The sequence below is a fragment of the Coccinella septempunctata genome, chromosome X (genome assembly GCF_907165205.1).
Source record: "Coccinella septempunctata chromosome X, icCocSept1.1, whole genome shotgun sequence".
In the NCBI taxonomy this organism is placed as follows: domain Eukaryota; kingdom Metazoa; phylum Arthropoda; class Insecta; order Coleoptera; family Coccinellidae; genus Coccinella; species Coccinella septempunctata.
This window is the reverse complement of record NC_058198.1, coordinates 20,847,688-20,864,522: the sequence shown is the minus strand read 5'-3', so window position 1 is coordinate 20,864,522 and position 16,835 is coordinate 20,847,688. Positions and strand designations below refer to the sequence as shown.

The 16,835-nt window shown below is 35.7% G+C and overlaps 3 protein-coding genes and 1 pseudogene across 5 annotated transcripts in view; 1 reads left to right on the top strand and 3 right to left on the bottom strand.

Annotated features, from left to right (window-relative positions):
* The window catches only part of LOC123321296 (zinc finger protein with KRAB and SCAN domains 2-like), a 194,166-nt gene that overhangs the window by 44,349 nt on the left and 132,982 nt on the right, over positions 1–16,835 (top strand). The window contains exon 2 of one of the 2 annotated variants that reach the window (XM_044908764.1): positions 1,033–2,104. The exons of the other annotated variant lie outside the window; for it this stretch is intronic. Coding sequence (XP_044764699.1) covers positions 1,064–1,927 — 864 coding nt within the window. The 5' untranslated portion in view covers positions 1,033–1,063 and the 3' untranslated portion in view covers positions 1,928–2,104. Of the gene's footprint in view, positions 1–1,032; positions 2,105–16,835 lie in introns of those variants that run through there. 2 annotated transcript variants of the gene reach the window in all.
* Positions 208–2,526, bottom strand: LOC123321306 (annotated as a pseudogene).
* On the bottom strand, positions 2,550–4,002 carry LOC123321300. The gene is made up of 4 exons (XM_044908770.1): positions 3,987–4,002; positions 3,085–3,691; positions 2,816–3,024; positions 2,550–2,741 (listed from the first exon to the last, which is right to left on the bottom strand). Exons 2-4 carry the CDS (start codon positions 3,287–3,289, stop codon positions 2,604–2,606), a joined length of 552 nt encoding a protein of 183 aa, XP_044764705.1. The 5' UTR covers positions 3,290–3,691; positions 3,987–4,002; the 3' UTR covers positions 2,550–2,603.
* On the bottom strand, positions 5,084–8,013 carry LOC123321297. 2 transcript variants are annotated; one of them, XM_044908767.1, is made up of 2 exons: positions 7,599–8,013; positions 5,084–5,830 (listed from the first exon to the last, which is right to left on the bottom strand). In XM_044908767.1, exons 1-2 carry the CDS (start codon positions 7,850–7,852, stop codon positions 5,791–5,793), a joined length of 294 nt encoding a protein of 97 aa, XP_044764702.1. In that variant the 5' UTR covers positions 7,853–8,013; the 3' UTR covers positions 5,084–5,790. The 2 variants fall into 2 exon arrangements, 1 of the variants encoding a protein (XP_044764702.1); XR_006538841.1 differs by having other exon boundaries at positions 6,708–8,013.

Sequence of the window (16,835 nt, the reverse complement as noted above, 5' to 3'; positions counted from 1 at the left end):
TTGATGATCTAAGTGATGAAAATTTTACGAATTATTTTCGAATGGACCGAATAAAATTTTTTGAACTGCATGATTTAATAAAAGATGACATAAAAAAGAAAAACACAAAGCTACGAGAAAGCATTAGTTCGCTAGAGCGACTAGCAGTTACTTTAAGGTGAGTAAAAATTTTATAAGTGCCATTAAAAAAAAAATAACGTATTCAAGAAAGTTATGTTTAATCAAAACATAAAATAAAACATAAAACATTAAACAAAACATCAAACATCAAACAAAACATCAAACATCGAACAAAAAAATTTAATAAAAAAAATTAATCAAAAAAAAATTACAACTGCATGTAAGTCAAGGTTGTGTTTGAAGAACATGAGGTATCCGTTGGAGATAAGACAGGGATTTCAAAATATTCGTCATATGTAGCACTAGAAGTATTTGTCTGATGTATCTGATGCTGTATGTGTTCTTCTCGGGCCTCCATCACAGTATTAAACATTTTCCGCTGGACCTTTATTTGTAGATGTTCAGGTAGAGAATAAGTTTGTTCATACATGCTATCAAAGAATTTTTTAAGTGCTGCTTCCACTTAATAGCTCTTGCCTCAACTGGTCTCTTGCTACCGACTTTTGATCCCTTCTTTTTTGCTCGTGTTCCAGATATTCAATCAGTTTATCATTTTTTCTTTTATTTCGCGGACTATTGTAATTATAGTTTGTTTGCTCTATTTCCTTATTTGTTATGGTCGATTGGGAATCGTCTTCGGCATCGCGTGTATTTTCTAGTGATTCATCAGTCTCTGCCAATTGTGAAGCTTGAATAGATGTAGCGTTGGTGCTTCTTTGTCTGTTTGCTGAATGTGGAACAAGAAAACTCATCTGTTTTTCGTATTTCCAAAGTTTATCACTCCCTGCTGCTTGGCCTGTGGTTGTTTTCTTCTTATTTAAAGCCTGTCTGTGGCCATCTCGCAGTTTCTTCCACATACTTTTGGCTTCTTTCACTAGAGCACATTAAATGAATAATGTTTATTTTTTGTAGATATCTGGCTTCGGGTGACTCATTCAAAGCAATGGCATATAGTTATAGAATGGGCGAAAGAACTGTTTCAGAAATTGTAGAAGAGGTTTGTGATGCGTTGTGGAACCACCTTCGATCACAAGTACTAGCGGAGCCTACTACAAGCGATTGGATAAAAATTGCAAATGATTTTAAGGACAACTGTCAATTTGATCATTGCATAGGTGCAATCGACGGCAAGCATGTATCTATAAAAGCACCTCCTAATTCTGGGTCCAATTTTTTTAATTACAAAAAAACATTTTCAATTGTTCTACTAGCTGTTGTTGATTCAAACCGGAAATTCGTATATATAGATGTAGGATCTATGGGTAGATTTAGTGACAGTGGAATTTTAAAAGATAGTATATTTGGAATCAAACTAAAAAATGGAGAACTGAATTTACCTCCTGAAGAAACCCTCTATCCTGGGGGAATTGAAATGCCTTACGTTTTCGTTGGGGACGAAGCATTTCCTTTGACGACTAATTTAATGCGTGCTTATCCGCAATCCAAATTGTCGGAATCTAGAAGATTGTATAATTATCGTTTGTCCAGAGCACGTAGAGTAGTGGAAAATGCATTCGGTATTTTAGCAGCTCGATTTAGAATATTTAGACGACCCTTTGAATGCCGTGTTGAACTTGTCGACAAAATAGTGAAAGCAACGTGTGTCTTACATAATTATTTAATCAAATACAATTATTACAACATGAATGATAATGAAATTGAAAATTTAGATGATAGTCAACTAATGCCAATTGCTCATTCTGGTTGTAGATACTCAAATGATTGTTTTTTTATACGAGAAGAATTCTGTAGATATTTCAATAATATTGGTATTGTTCCTTGGCAAAAAACGCGGCTATTGAAATAATTGAATAATTATTGTAACTTAATTTAGACTAGGTAATAGAAAATATTAAACTTTTCCTGTTATTAAAAACATAAATGTTTATAAATAATGTATTCACTTGTACATACTTATTATCTAATATGTATTAATGCAAATTTGTCATGACTTCTTTTTATTATTAAAAAAAAATAAATAAATTAGGACGTACCATCTGATATTTCGCATTCCACTATAACCTTTCTCCATGCTGCTTCCTTCATTTCACTATTTTTGTAATATTCTTCATCCACTTTCCATAAACATGGATTTTCCCTTACGCTTTCAATTAAACGTTCCATTTTATTAAAGAGGTTAGAAAAATTCCACCGTGTCTACTGCCCGAAAGGCGTGAAACTGAGTTGCAATTTCGTGGCGCGGGGGTTTAGACGTAAGGTGGGAGGTGGGATATATTCTGAAATATCGCTCGAAAAGCATATCTCTGCAGATACTTAATATATCGCCCGGATATAGATATATATTATAGCATTAATGCGCGGTGTTACATGTTATTTCTTTTGAAGCGATTTTTATGTAATATGTGAGATATAATATATATTATATTATCGCTCGTAGTCCGCAGCCCGCTTAAGAGTGACAACTGACCTGAAGCTGAGTTGATATACATTTGCTTACCTAATATGAGTTTCGAAATATTTTCTTATTTTGAAAAATTATATTTTTCCAATCTCCTCGTCCAATTAATTCTAAGGGCCAGGGTGTTCGAGATCATTTTTCCCAAAATTCTCCTGACATTTTTCCCTACATTGCTTCCACCGAGCACTTGAAATTGTGAGATCTGGACAAAGAAAAATGTTGGTAAATGGAAATTATCAAAATTGTCATATTAATATTTTATTCCAATAAACATACCATTTCTTTAAATTTTTCTGCATCCGAAAGGCTTTCATTGAACTCCTCCAGTCTTGGAATTGACTCGATGATGGAGAATTCTGTGAGAATGGAACTTCCATCATCATCCCGTTTCTTCAAGTCATCAGTTAATTTTAAAACTATCCGAGTGAGGAATTCAATTTTCTCTGCATTCCTTTCTCCCTGTCTGAGAAGACGTTCGAATAATACTGGAATGAACAAAAATTAATTGAACCTTAGCTTTCAGTAAGCATCACAGTCTTATTTACCAGAAATTTTCTCGCAACTTGCGCATTCCGTCTTCCTTGCTGACGTATCTGCTTGTGGAATTTCCCTTTCATCTGTGATTATCCTTGAGGAGGAACTACCTCCAGTCACCCCCTCATTCTGCCTTATGGTATTTTCCAAATTGGCAAGTCTCACCGATGAAGGACCTACTTTTGGAAGTTTTGGAGGAGGGGGAATATCATCCATTTCTGAGGAATCAGAGGACGATATCCTTCGACTCCGAACCCTCCTCTTTCTCACCTCTTCACCCGCTGAGGTTTCAGACACATCCACATTGCTCTGAAAGCCTTTCAGCTTTTCCACACATCTCGAATAAGCATCTGAAAATATAAAAAATTTTTATTATTGCTGTAAATATCCTTTATCTATATACCTGAGCGGTAAAGAATCTTGATGGCACACTCCACAAAAGGAAATTCTTCTGATGGAGTGTGGGAAAGGAGGAGTTTCTTCCTTGAGAGGGATCTTATGTTGGGCCAACAAAAAAAATCCTTTCCCTCTGTGCTGAATACCCACAAATGAGAAATTATCTCCATGGGTATACTACCATCCAATAATTTCTCATCGGGAAATTCAACTATCAAGAAACTGTAAATTAAAAATTTAATGATGATCAATACATTATCATTCTAAAACAAAAAAATCATAATATTATATTAAGAATCTCATCTGTTCATTGATATTCTAATTTTAAAAGAGCATTTTGAGTTAAAGTCACAATGATTACAACACTTCAAATTAAAAATTCAATATTATTGTCAACAGTAGTTTTCTATCACACCACACCTTCATATCACCACTGAAGGATAAATAATATTCACTGAACACTTTCTCAGAAATTGATAAGGATTTATAAAAGCCACTCGAAATCACAAAAACATACCTAACTATCACTTATGTCAAAGAGTAACAACTGTTGTTACTCTTTGCTTATGTGCTCCTCTGCGGTCCTGTCAAAATAGGCTGATTCAAAATGTCCAATTGTAATTTTTATGAGGTTCTATGAAGTAAAGGTGCACATACGAAGCTGTCATCATCAAAAGCAAAAATGTAAGCTTTCGATTTGATTACATCCAAATCAATAATTTCAAATGGTTCAGCACTTTTCTCAATTATGAACCAGCCAATAGTGGCACTCTCCTCAGGATAATTCGTAAAAGAACCTGTTTTTGTCGTTCTTTGTTTATGTGCTTTCATAATCATGGAGGTAAAGGAAGGGGAGGGAGCATATTCTATATTTCCCTTGTAACAGAAGTGTCACATAGTTTCCGCCATATTTGGAAGGGCACACTGTGGCGGGAATTTTGTATATTTGAATTTCTTCAGTTCGAAGTTTCTTCGGTTCACTTTTAATGAAAATTAAATTCAGAAATAACGTTGGAAATAATAAATGTACGAGTCTAAAGTGTCGAAATGTGATGAAATATAGCTTGCTGAATGAATTGGTGGGTTAAATTTCCGCTAATTACGAAAAAAACATTTTTCCTGAGTAAAAGATAATTACTTCGATTCGACCATCCATTTTTGGTTATATAGATAACATTTTGTTATAAATTTACTATTCGATATATTCTTATGTGCGTTAAGAAATATGTTGTTCTCTTTCCGTAAGATAATGAAAGTACTTTAAAAATAGCAAAAAATAGCACAATCAAGATTGGAATATTTGTGCCAATTCTTTCGATTAAATTTATTTATATAAAAATATAGGCTAAAAGACAAAGGTAACAATGGAGGTGGGAACTCCTACTTCCATGAAGTTAACACAATTAAAAGTTTCATCTACTTTGTATCCATAAATAATGAATCCACAAGTCACATAGATCAAAACATCATTAAAGTTAGATTTTTATCATTAATAAATTGACGAGTTGGATTCCCAATCCTTACAGAATGAAAAAAGTGTTTCTCTAACAGTCAAACGACTTTTTCAAATTCCATTGTCATGAAAATATCACAATTACTATGAAAACACGGGTAATTAAATTGTTTTATTTATTGGCACGATAAGTTGTACAAGAATTACAGGAATTCATTCACAAAAATGTACAATTTTACAAGATATAAATAGGAATTTATTTACAAAAATTAACAATTATACAACATATATACAGGAATTCATTTACAAAATGTACAATTATACAACATATATACATATACAGGAATTTATTTACAAAATGTACAATTATACAACATATATACAGGAATTCATTTACAAAATTTACAATATTCCAAACACTAACTTCACAATCCCTGAAATAGAATATTGTGAGTTAGTGCTTGACGTTTTTTTTTTCAAATGTATCATATCACTTGTACATTTTGCAGAATATCTTAAACTAATATCAAAATATTTTATTAATATGACTCTTATTAAATTTATTAAATGATTAGAACCAAATTCTTGGTCCCGAATGTGGTGCGTGATGGAATTAAAAATTGGTGTTCCAATACACTTCAACACAATATTATTACAGGCTTTCTGGACCTCGAATTTGGTTACTTTTCCACAAGAAATTAACCTTCCATTTGCACCCTTGGACACAAAATTGGCTCGAAAATGTTTTTCAGCCAGAGAACATATTTCCACGACATCACTTGATGGATGAATGAGACCATCCTTACTTTTCAAGTATACCAAGTTATTGGTCGTGGGATTATCATTCTCCAGTGTGGCGATGCATTCCTCACACATAATTTTTTGCTTCAGGTGGTGCACAACAAAACCTGCAATATAATAAATTATGTGAGCTGTTATCTCAGACAAATGCAAATCCTCAGGTACAGAAAAGCAATTATGATCAAACAGAGGATCAGGTTCATACTCATTTGAGAGAGACCTTATTCTATCTGTTGTCAAATTTATGTTCATTGGATTTGAACTTGGAGCTGAGGATGAGCTAGCATGCAAAATACCGACACTTTCTAGGGGGATACAGTTTCCAGATCGCAAGTCTGACAGCTCTGTGGCAACAATGATTTTTTTTAGAGCATTTACAAACTGGGCCGCTGTAGGATTATTATTCCATCCCCCCTTCGACCTTATCTTAGAGAATAATAATTCCAAGTGATCCTGGCTGACCTTATATGAAGGAAGGAATATTAATTCTTTTCTCTTCAATAGATGATCCTCATACATTCCAATCGAACTATTCATGCAAACAAGGAAACCAATGAATCCAACCTTTCGGTTGCTTTTACACAGCCGACTCCCATCAACATTTTTCAGACTTAAAATGTATGAGGACATTTCATTGAAGAACTCCTTATTCCTTCCAAAATTATTTTCATGCAAAGCTTTTTTTGTGCCAAAGGCCTTCATTGATTTTGAATTCAGAATATCAAATAACTTATTGAAATTTTCAATGAAGTGGCATGTTGCCTCACTACCTGCAAAGGAGTTAATTCCTAATTGACGGCAAAATTCAATCGCTTTTGCTACTGATTCACTGAGAGTTTGGGCAGCTAATTTTACCTTCATTTTTTGGTCTTTCCAATTTATATGACCCTTGGTTAGTTTATTAGCTAACCTCAAACCCTCCGCATCCTGTAACTCATACAAGTTATTGACAAATTTCCACGAGACTGCACCATCGTCACTTACCAGATCCCTTTCTCCAAATGTGTTGCGGACTAATTTGAGCATATGACATGGATCAAGAAATACATGCACCTTTTCACCTGTCTCTGGATGAACAAAATGGCTCTTCGGATTCTCAGGATCGAAGGAGCACCCTAGATTTGTAGCCATACTCAAATTAGCCGCAGCCCCATCAAAAGTGAGGGAGCAAACAATGACTCCAGTCTCGTGTAAAAATGTAAGGCATTGTCTGACCAATCCAGCCAATTGTTCACCAGAAATACCAGCTACAAAAAATAAGCAATTGTTTATTCCCAGTAGCCATTTATACAATTAATTAGAAACACTAACGCCTCTTTTGCGTGGGGGTTGCTATCATCATTAAAATCAACACCAAAATTTACATAACCAACATGCTTGGTTCCGTCCCATTTGACATCTTGTTTGATTGACATGCTGTCAACCATCAGTGATGTCAGAATGGGACCATCATTTGCACTGACATATGCTTTAATAGCATTAAATGCTTCAGAGCAGAAACCAGGTTCAGCATCAAATGTTTTATACCACCTGGCCAGAGTCTTAGCATGCGGCAAGCAAGTATCAAATTGCTGCCGCACATATTCATAGGCTCGTGGTGATATATAATGTAGTGCCAGTGCAAATGATCTCAACTTCTCATTGTATTTCCGTGTAAGCCTTTTCCCTTTCACTTTCTGAATTTGCCTCCTAACAAGAAAATAGGAAGTTTCTGAAATGCCTTCTAACATCATGCAAGATTCCTCAGCAATGTTCAATTTTTCTTTCAGTTCTTTTAAAACATTTTTCAAATTCGCAACTTTTTTCTTAGCCCTATATGACCTCTGTCTAATTCTCGCAATGCACCTTTCCTTATTAGCTAACCTTCTGTTATACCTGGCTATTATTTTATCCTTCTCCTCAATAAGATTTTCTTTTTTGGCCAGAAGATCCCTATATTTTGGAGGGGTATTCCCAGATACGTTCGGTTCATCCACTTCCATAGGTACAACTTCATTTATGCTGTCTTGTCTTGAGGTTGATGGAATCATATCACTCTTCATAGAATTCTCAACTGTACACGGTTCAATAGCTGAGGCTTCTTTCCCATAAGGGGCAGCTCTAAGAACCTGAAATTTTGGAATTACCATGTCAAATAACAATAATCAATAAGAGGTAAGGGATGTGATTGAAGAGCCATTGACAAGAGTGTAATAAGCTGATTCTCTCTAATATAGCCTTGACAACTGAAGTTCTTGAAGATTTCTTTGAAATTATGAATTGTAAATCTTACCTTTTTTGAAGGGACTTCTAGAAAAATGGAAGGTACAGCTTGTTCTCTGATTCTCACACATGAGAGAGACGTTTTATCTATATCCTCTTCTTTGAAGTGAACAGAACAAATCCTTGCATAAGGTGATGGTTGCCAGTTCGTTCTTCTAATTGCCTGATCCACAGGGCTCTCCTTTCAGGGTTCACAGGAAACCTATAGAATAGACAAAAGTAGAGAAAAAGGTATCGGTTCATTTTGGAGGAAAAATATATCACCATGTGGATAGCAGACAAGAACTGCCATTTTCAGCATAGTGTAGAGCACGTGGATAGCTTGGGGAATGAGAAAAAAATAATATAACTAATTTTTCAACACACAACAGTATCAAAAACTTACTTGTGAATTAGATACATATATTGTAACGTGGATAGCTGCATTTCAGCGTGGTGTAAGCCACGTGAGTAGCTTAGAGAGTCAGAAAAAAATATAATAATTATTCAACACACAACAATAGTAGAAGTAGAAAGGTAGAAACTTACTTGTGAAATGTAACTCCTGGTTTTTTAAGACTTGCTCTGGATCTATTAGAACACCCAAAAACCGAACAAGAAACCATTTTTATTCAATACAATATCGTCGATGCAATGCCAAAACCGCGAATGTGAAAAATTACAGTAACGAGATAAAGGCGTTTGAATATTCAGAGGAGTACTATAAAATCACAAATAATTCTAAACCAATTTCGTTCATACATATAGCAATAGCAGATGATACACTGTATTATTTGAGTACTAAGATTCAAAATGAATGATGATTTTTTTTCTTATTGCACATTCGTTCGTTTCAGTTTTGGAAATAAAATCAATAATCACTTTTCGTGAAAATGAATATATTGATATAAACAGTTCTTTACAAAAATAAAAGGAGATATCTCTTCTAAAATAAAAGTTATACATTTCTGTTGGAAAAAATACTGAAAAAATAACTATAGTCTATCCAAATCCGAGAGGCCAGCGTAAACAAACTGACCAGCGCGTGATCTTATTTAAGGTACTCCTCTTATTGGTCAAAGCTTCAGGAACGCCATGTTTGCAGGTGGGAGTAATGCAGTACCGCATTACGTTTGATTCATTGATTGTATGCGAATTGTTGTGCAGAACTGCAGAGATCATTCATTGCTTTTTCTTTCGTAAATTGGTTTATAGTTGTAGCAAGTTATTCAAGTTACAAGCATTTAAGATAATGTCAAGTACTGATACTGCTGAGGAATCGCGTGTTGACTTAAGTCCTCCAAAAAAGAGACGTCTGAAACGACACTTCAGTGCCGAGATAAAAGATATGATTTTGAATACTTATAAAATTGAGATTATTCAAAATGCAGGAATGTGTTTAAAGGACGTAGAACTCCGAGTTGCTGAGAGACTTGGCATTGGAGCTCGAAGTGTTAGGAGAATTATTTCCGAATACATAAATCACAGCCGGCAACAAATCAAAATCGGACCACCAAATGGGAGTCCTTATCAGATTTCGATAAAAATGTAATACGGCGAAAAGTTCACGAGTTTTTCTTCAGAAATGAACACCCGACTATAGAGAAAGTATTAAAAATAGTTAATGAAGACTCGAACTTGCCAAATTTTAAGAAGAGTACCTCTTCTCTATAATATTGAAAAAACTTAATTTCAAATATGGACGTCGCCAACGCAACAGTTTTTTAATGAACCGTGACGACATTAAATGTTGGAGAAGAAACTATCTCACGAAAATTAGGACCTTCCGTGATGATAACAGGAAGATTTACTGCTTGGATGAAACTTGGGTAAATACCGGTCATACTAAATCCAAAGTGTGGACCGATGAAACAGTTACATCTTCTCGGCAAGCGTTACTTGCTGGATTATCTACTGGATTAAAAATCCGTCTGGGAAGGTCTTGAATTTTGAGTTTAACCCTTTGGTTTCATAAAGCTTGATCAGAGAATCAACGATCGAGTGACGGATGAACGTCAATTAGTTTTCAGTCGATAAGTTGGTCATAAGCATTCGGAATATCATTCTTTCACCAAATAATTATCTATACACGCCCATTTGATGATTCTCAACTGCTACTCCTCCAATATATTCGGGAATATGAAAGTTTCAATGATTTCCTTCGGGAATTCGAATGCCAAATCGTTGATCGAGCAATCAAAGTTTTCTGAAACTTGATGTAAGTACCTTTTTGGTGGAAAACAATTTCAACATTCTTTTTCAAATGAAGTGAATATATTTTTCCAGGCAAAGGGCAAAGAATTATAGTGTGTCATATTGGCAGTGACACTGGTTTTTTAACTGGAGGACTCTGGACTTTCCAATCCAAAAAAACTGGTGACTACCATGAAGAAATGGATGGTCAGTCCTTCGAAAAGTGGTCGAGGGTATAGTTCCTAAATTGGAGGAAAATTCTATAGTAGTTTTAGATAATGCTCCTTACCATTCAAGGAAAATGGAAAAAATTCCTAATTCACAATTCAGAAAGAGTGATATCCAACAATGGTTGAGGGAGAAAAATATTGATTTCACCCCTGACCTCATAAAAGCGCAATAGTTGCAGATAGTCAGGCAGAACAAAGAAAACTTTGAAAAATACATTGTGGATGAAACCGCAAAGGCCCAAAATATTACTGTACTTAGATTACCGCCCTACCACTGCGAACTGAACCCTATTGAATTGATTTGGGCCGATGTCAAGAATTTTGTGGCAGATAAAAACACCACATTTAAAATGGCTGACGTCCAAAATCTTTTTCAAGAGGCTCTCTCACGGGTTACTTCCGAAAGATGGAGAAAGTGCGTGAAACATGTCAAACAAAAAGTTGAGGTAGACATGTGGAAACTGGATAATATTATGGATGATATAACACCAGTCATCGTCAACTTAGAGGAAAGTTCTGCATCTTCTGACGACACTACGGGGTAGTCACTTTTAAAAAAAAAATATTGTTACACATTTATATACATAGTATTTATTAAAGTGGGAACTTTAGATTAATTGTTCATTACTCAGACTCGTAGATAAGCATACACATTTTTCACTGGAACTGGAACACTCACAAAGTTTTAAAATATAACGCTCTCGGAATTCAATTTATTAGTACACCTCTGCGTTATCACGTTCTTGACGCGTGATCACTTCATGCTGCAATGTTTACCGTTGGCCTCTTGGATTTGGATATACTATAGGTACATGCCAAATAACTGCACTTGCTTCAATTTGAGTCATTATCTGTATCTTCATCAGCATCTGGTTGTGGTAATCTATCTCGTTCAGTATTACTCTTTTTCAATGAGCTATAGAAACTATGGTACACTCTGGGGATAGTAAGATCTTGGCACATTTTCTTCAAATCATTCCATTTTGCTTCACTAATGTGTAGAGGAGAATTATAGGCTCTTTTTAAAAGTAGTTTTTTGTGACGTCCTCGACTCTTCACGGTTTTATTACAATCGACGACGTGAAACTCCTCAGCGAAGTCAGTCTTGTAAAATAAACTCGTTGGTTGCTCCTTCAAGTATCTGAGACAACAAACTTTTCTCCAAGGAACTCCACTGAAACTCAGAGAATTGGTCGCAAATTCTTTGAGCGTCCCGGATAACTTGTGCCCAACCTTCAGGAGTATAAACGGGCACAAATTTGGATTTTTGCTCTATTTTGGAATGGATGGAGTCGCACTCCATTTCAGTGTGTCCTGTTTCAAAGAAGCGATGATCAATTATCTGTAGGGAAGGATGGTTCACTAGAAGCTGCATTAACATAGCAGAAAAAAAAAGAATTTTTCTGCTGCCCACCGCATCCGTCAGACATCATACGCACATGCGTGATCTCAGTATGGGACATAACGAAATCGTATATGCACGATGAGATTTCGTTTGCTCCCCTTTTTCCTTGCGTCTCATCCCAAAGATAAATTGTAGACCGTTAAGTTATAGACAGCTAGCTTCCTCAGATAGAAAATTTGACCTGCTGATCCTTTTGGCGTAGTCAATACACAATACAGCTTGTAGATCAAAGTTGAAGGCTAATATTTTGGAATCACCTTTTGCTACCATTTTATCTTCATCGCGTGCTTTTCTGGTTGCATTTTTTCTTTCCAAATGCTTGTTGAATTCATCTTGATTAGCATTCTTCTCATTCTCAGTCATCTGGTTCCGGGCAAGACATTTTTCACACTGATCTTTTTTGGGTTTGAAAAAACCTAAATTGTATTCATTGAATATTTGTCGGTATTTTTCTGAAGAAACCGGCTTTAATTTCTTAGTACTGCACATATCTTTGTACATCCTATACATAATCGACACATTAAGACATGAGTCAAGGTATTTTTTTGTGCTTGAAGCCCTACAATAATGTGACTCCACTGACGGAAAAGATAAAATATGTTCGCGTATTAATGCATCCATATTGTCAGTTAATTTATTCGCTGGGGTGTGTTTTCCGCGTTTATCTTTCTCTTGTATTCCTATGGAGGAACGCTTTTTCAAAGCAGATCGCATGAATGCATCTGTCACGTTCAAAGTAGCCATGAAGAATTCTCTACAAACTACACGTTTTGTCTCATCAACGGTTAAAGTATAAACGCATGTGTATTTTTTTCGAGAATTCTCAATATTTCGAGTCATGCGATTTTTCTGCTTCTGCTCTATTTGGCTCTGCAAAAATACCCGTTGATCCTCAATATTATTCATCTTACGGAAATCCGTATAGATTTGAAGTCTATTTTGTTCATTCACTAAAGTTATGCACTTATGCTTAGGTTTTGTGAGACATGGGGTTGGTAGAATTGGATGTGCAGGTTTCTCTACACCACGATGTGCAATGTAGGACTCACCTCGAAGCCTTCTATCTTTCCTTATATTTTTCTTCCAGAGGTTTTCATTTCTCTTCCTTTTCTTAGAAACTTTTTCTTCCTTCAGGGATTCCTCTTTATGTTGCTCGCGGTTTTTATCGGAATGCTTCATATTATTATTATTATTATAGTGCTCAATATCTTCTGAGGATGAGTCGTCATAAGACGATGAGGGTTCATAGTCAAGTGATGATGAACTGGAGTAGTCTAGATCCTCTAAAACATTAGTACCAGATACTGAGGGAAGAACTTCGGGATTTAGGACTTCGGACAAAATTGATGGTTCAATCGCTAATTCCGAATTAGTATATTCGATTAGATCGAATGGAACTTCTTGGTGTAATCCTGATTCGACAATAGTGCATTTTGCGAGCTCATTTTCATTAGAATTATCTGAAAGAAAAAATGTAATGTAAGATAATTGTTTTTGTATTATATTATGTTTTACCTTTAACACTATTTTTCCGGACAAGTTCCATCATTCTTAGAGTTCGGGAGTTCATGCTTATTGCTCAGATAAATTCACTACCTTCACGAATGTTTCAGCAGTACTAACAAACAATCATAAGCTGCAAACGCGAATGTGGCACATTCGTTGTTTATGCACTGGAACAAACACTAAAACCAAACTCTGAGTTCGCGAATGTGGCACATTCGTTGTCTTTGCGATGGAACGACACCAACTCCACAGTCTGATATCGCGAATGTGGTACATTCGTTGATTATGCACTAGAATAAGCACTAACTCGATACTCTGAAATCGCGAATGTGGCACATTCGTCGTTTATGCACTGGAACGAACACTAACTCCTCACTCTCGCGAAAGTACGATCAAGTCACATTAGGGTTATGCATTTCAGTGGACATTCGCGCTTTTGGCATTGAATGCCCCCGAGTCTAACGTCGCTGTTTGTGCATATAGGTGAAAAACGGCAAATTTGCACATTCGCGGTTTTGGCATTGCATCGACGATATGTCTTTCCACTACACAAAATGAACCACAAGGCACAAGAACCGAAGAGAAATGAAGCAAAACCAACATAATCGAAAATTTAAATAGCTCGAAGTCGGCCATATTTGGAAGGGCACTCTTTGTTTTGTTTATGTGACACTTTTCAAACCTTATGCCCCCTCCACTCCTTTCCTACCTCCATGTTCATAATAACATCTATATCTTCAACCTTTAAAATCAACCTCACTTCATCATTTTTCAAAATTGCACATCTATCACCTTCATTACTCAGTAGCTTTCGACCTATCCAGTTCTTTCAGAGATCTTGGCCTTCTATCGAAATCTCTAGGTCAGAAAATCTTCACCTTACTCAAAATTTCATTTTCATAATAGTCCACAGATTCTTGTTCAAATCTACATAAACGAGGTCCATCTTTTTTCCATGCAAACAGAAGTTTTTTCATTACTCCCAAACAAATTGTGTGCATGTAGTCAATTGGGAATTGTGTAACTAAACCAATATTTAAGCAAGACAGTGGTGTTGGACCTCTATGATCTCCATATGACTGGTTTTTGAATCCTTCATCAGTCCTGTCCCTTTCAAGTGTGGGAAAAGTCAATCTTTTTTGAATTTGCACCCCAACAGTACAGCACTTATCACATCCATGATATCCATTGAAAGATAATGTGTTTTTGATGAAGCTTCTAGCTGGTGTGTCGCAAACAAAACTATGAATTTGTATATTTACGTAGACTTATTCTCGATAATTGCTGACCACAATACAAACACTTCACTCTTTTTTCTTCATTCGGTTTGGAGAAATGATGCCACACCTGACTGGTTTTTCTCGAGATATTATTCATATAAAATTTCCCACTTGAAAGAATTATTTTTTTTTTCACTTTTCACACACAACGGAACTGGATAAATCACATTCGAACTTCGGAGAAGACCGACCTGTTCGTCGATTCAGAATTTGCAAAAATTGATTTTGATCATTTGATTGCCCTTGTTACAAATAACCCGGTACATTGGTATCGGTACCTGTTTTCAATGAGTGTTACACCTTAAACGATGACCACAAAACTGTGGATGAGAAATCCAACGGAAAAGATGAAGAATCAGTGCAGAGACAATCCGTTGTTGTCTCAGTATCACACCAGGTATTTTATTTATATCTCAAATTATAGTGATATATTAGTACAGCGTGTTTCGACACGCTGATATAAGTTTGAGTTGAGAGTTGTTGCCTCTTCAGTTCTCTATTCTCTAATAGTTTGCAGGTATCATCGAGTGATTTTGGTTGACGGTCCGACAGATTTCTGGAATTTTCGTCTATATTATCGTATAAAACCGTGTTTCCAATTTTGTCTGATAAATTTCGGTAGATATCAATTTGTAGTGAGGATCATCTTTGTAGTTGAATTTGGTAATCATATTGTAATTTAATTGTTTTCACCCTTTCTTTAGGTTTCCTTGAGGGTTTCCTTTACAAATATTGATACTCGCTTTGTATAACATCAAAATTGATTTTGAACCCGAATTTATTACTCGTTTTTCAATACGTGTTTCAATTCTGACTATGTATTGATGGCCCGGAATGAACTATTGTTTTCGCTTGTTCAACTAACTTTGATTTTATTGTTGCCAAAAAATAACGGTTGATCAGCTCATTATTTGTGGTTCCGAATTGACTCATAAAATTATCTGCTTCTAAGAGGAAAGTCTGTTACTCGTTAGGGTTACCATTAAACCTAGGTAATAATTCTCCAAAGTATTTGACTGTATTGAGATCTATCACAACACAATTTTCATTGGAAGAGGTCATTTTCGATTTTTTCTTGGCATTAACCGAGGTATTAACTTTAAGTGAATTAAATTTCTCAATTAACGACTCAATGATTAAATATTATACTGAAGAAAAAAAAAAGTTCAATTAATAAATAAAAAAAATGTGGTCCTTATCTTTTGGTCTCGGGATCGGAAAAAACTGGGATAATTTTAACAGCCAAACTTACTTCTCTTCAGTTTTAAACCTCGTGTCTGGGATGCTACTTCCAAACTTCTAAGGGTGATCGTTGAGGGTAACCAGGTGTGGATCCAGTCCGGGTGGGTTCTTCTTTTCTTTTCAGGAATTCCGCAACGCCTCTTGATTGAATCGGTCACACCAATGTCGCTGGAGATTTTGCTTCTAGTACGTCGCACCAACACAAATCTCTGTTTTTGGATTTTACTCGAAGAATTGAAATTCACGTGTAATCCTGCTTTCTTTGGGATACAGTAGTAAATAGTAGCCAATTATATCTGTACGCTCTGAGTTCACTTTAAAAAAAACAACTCTATTTCTTGAAGCAAGTTTATTTCAAGCAGGTCTGAATAATAGTAATCTTCCAAACTATATTTCTACCAGAGGAAAGCGAAAACTGCTGACTAAAAGATACCTGACAATTCCTCGAACTCTTTCCGAGGTTATTTGCATTACTCTGAAGAATGCTCAAACATATTTCACATAACAATATTCAGTACCAGATGGTCTAAAAATCCTTGTGCTTCTTCAGCGGCTAACTGGCGTCCACTTAATGATCAACATCTGTAGCTGAAGCTTTATCATCTTATGAATCTTCTTCTGATTCTAATCCGTCAGCTGTGGAAGATCTCTGCAGCCCAAACCAGCACTATCTCTTCTATAGTGTAGTACCTGTAAACAGAGCAGAACTATACGCTGCCATTCGATCCTAAGTTCGAAAAAGATTCCATATTACAATTACCATACGGATGCTTGTAGACAATTGTTGGAAAATGTTTGGCGCGTTCGGTTCTGTTCTGCACAACGTAATGACTACAGAAATTCTGTTGCAAGTGAATACCCACCTTTAGACGGCGCATACGTCATTTCGAATACAGGTACCTATCAAGTATCCAAATATGCATTTTTTTTAAATGGGATATCCGATAATCTAGTTTTTGATGTGTCAACGACTCGACCACAGTGTTTGAAACCACGGTTGCTGAGTACCAGGATC

Coding starts and splice junctions, on each gene's coding strand:
- LOC123321300 (XM_044908770.1), bottom strand. CDS start 3,289: ATGGATGATATTCCCCCTCCTCCAAAACTTCCAAAAGTAGGTCCTTCA. Junction 3,025..3,084: donor AAGTTGCGAGAAAATTTCTG/GTAAATAAGACT, acceptor TGTTCATTCCAG/TATTATTCGAACGTCTTCTC. Junction 2,742..2,815: donor CAGAAAAATTTAAAGAAATG/GTATGTTTATTG, acceptor TTCTTTGTCCAG/ATCTCACAATTTCAAGTGCT.
- LOC123321297 (XM_044908767.1), bottom strand. CDS start 7,852: ATGGTAATTCCAAAATTTCAGGTTCTTAGAGCTGCCCCTTATGGGAAA. Junction 5,831..7,598: donor AAGGATAAAATAATAGCCAG/GTATAACAGAAG, acceptor ATTATATTGCAG/GTTTTGTTGTGCACCACCTG.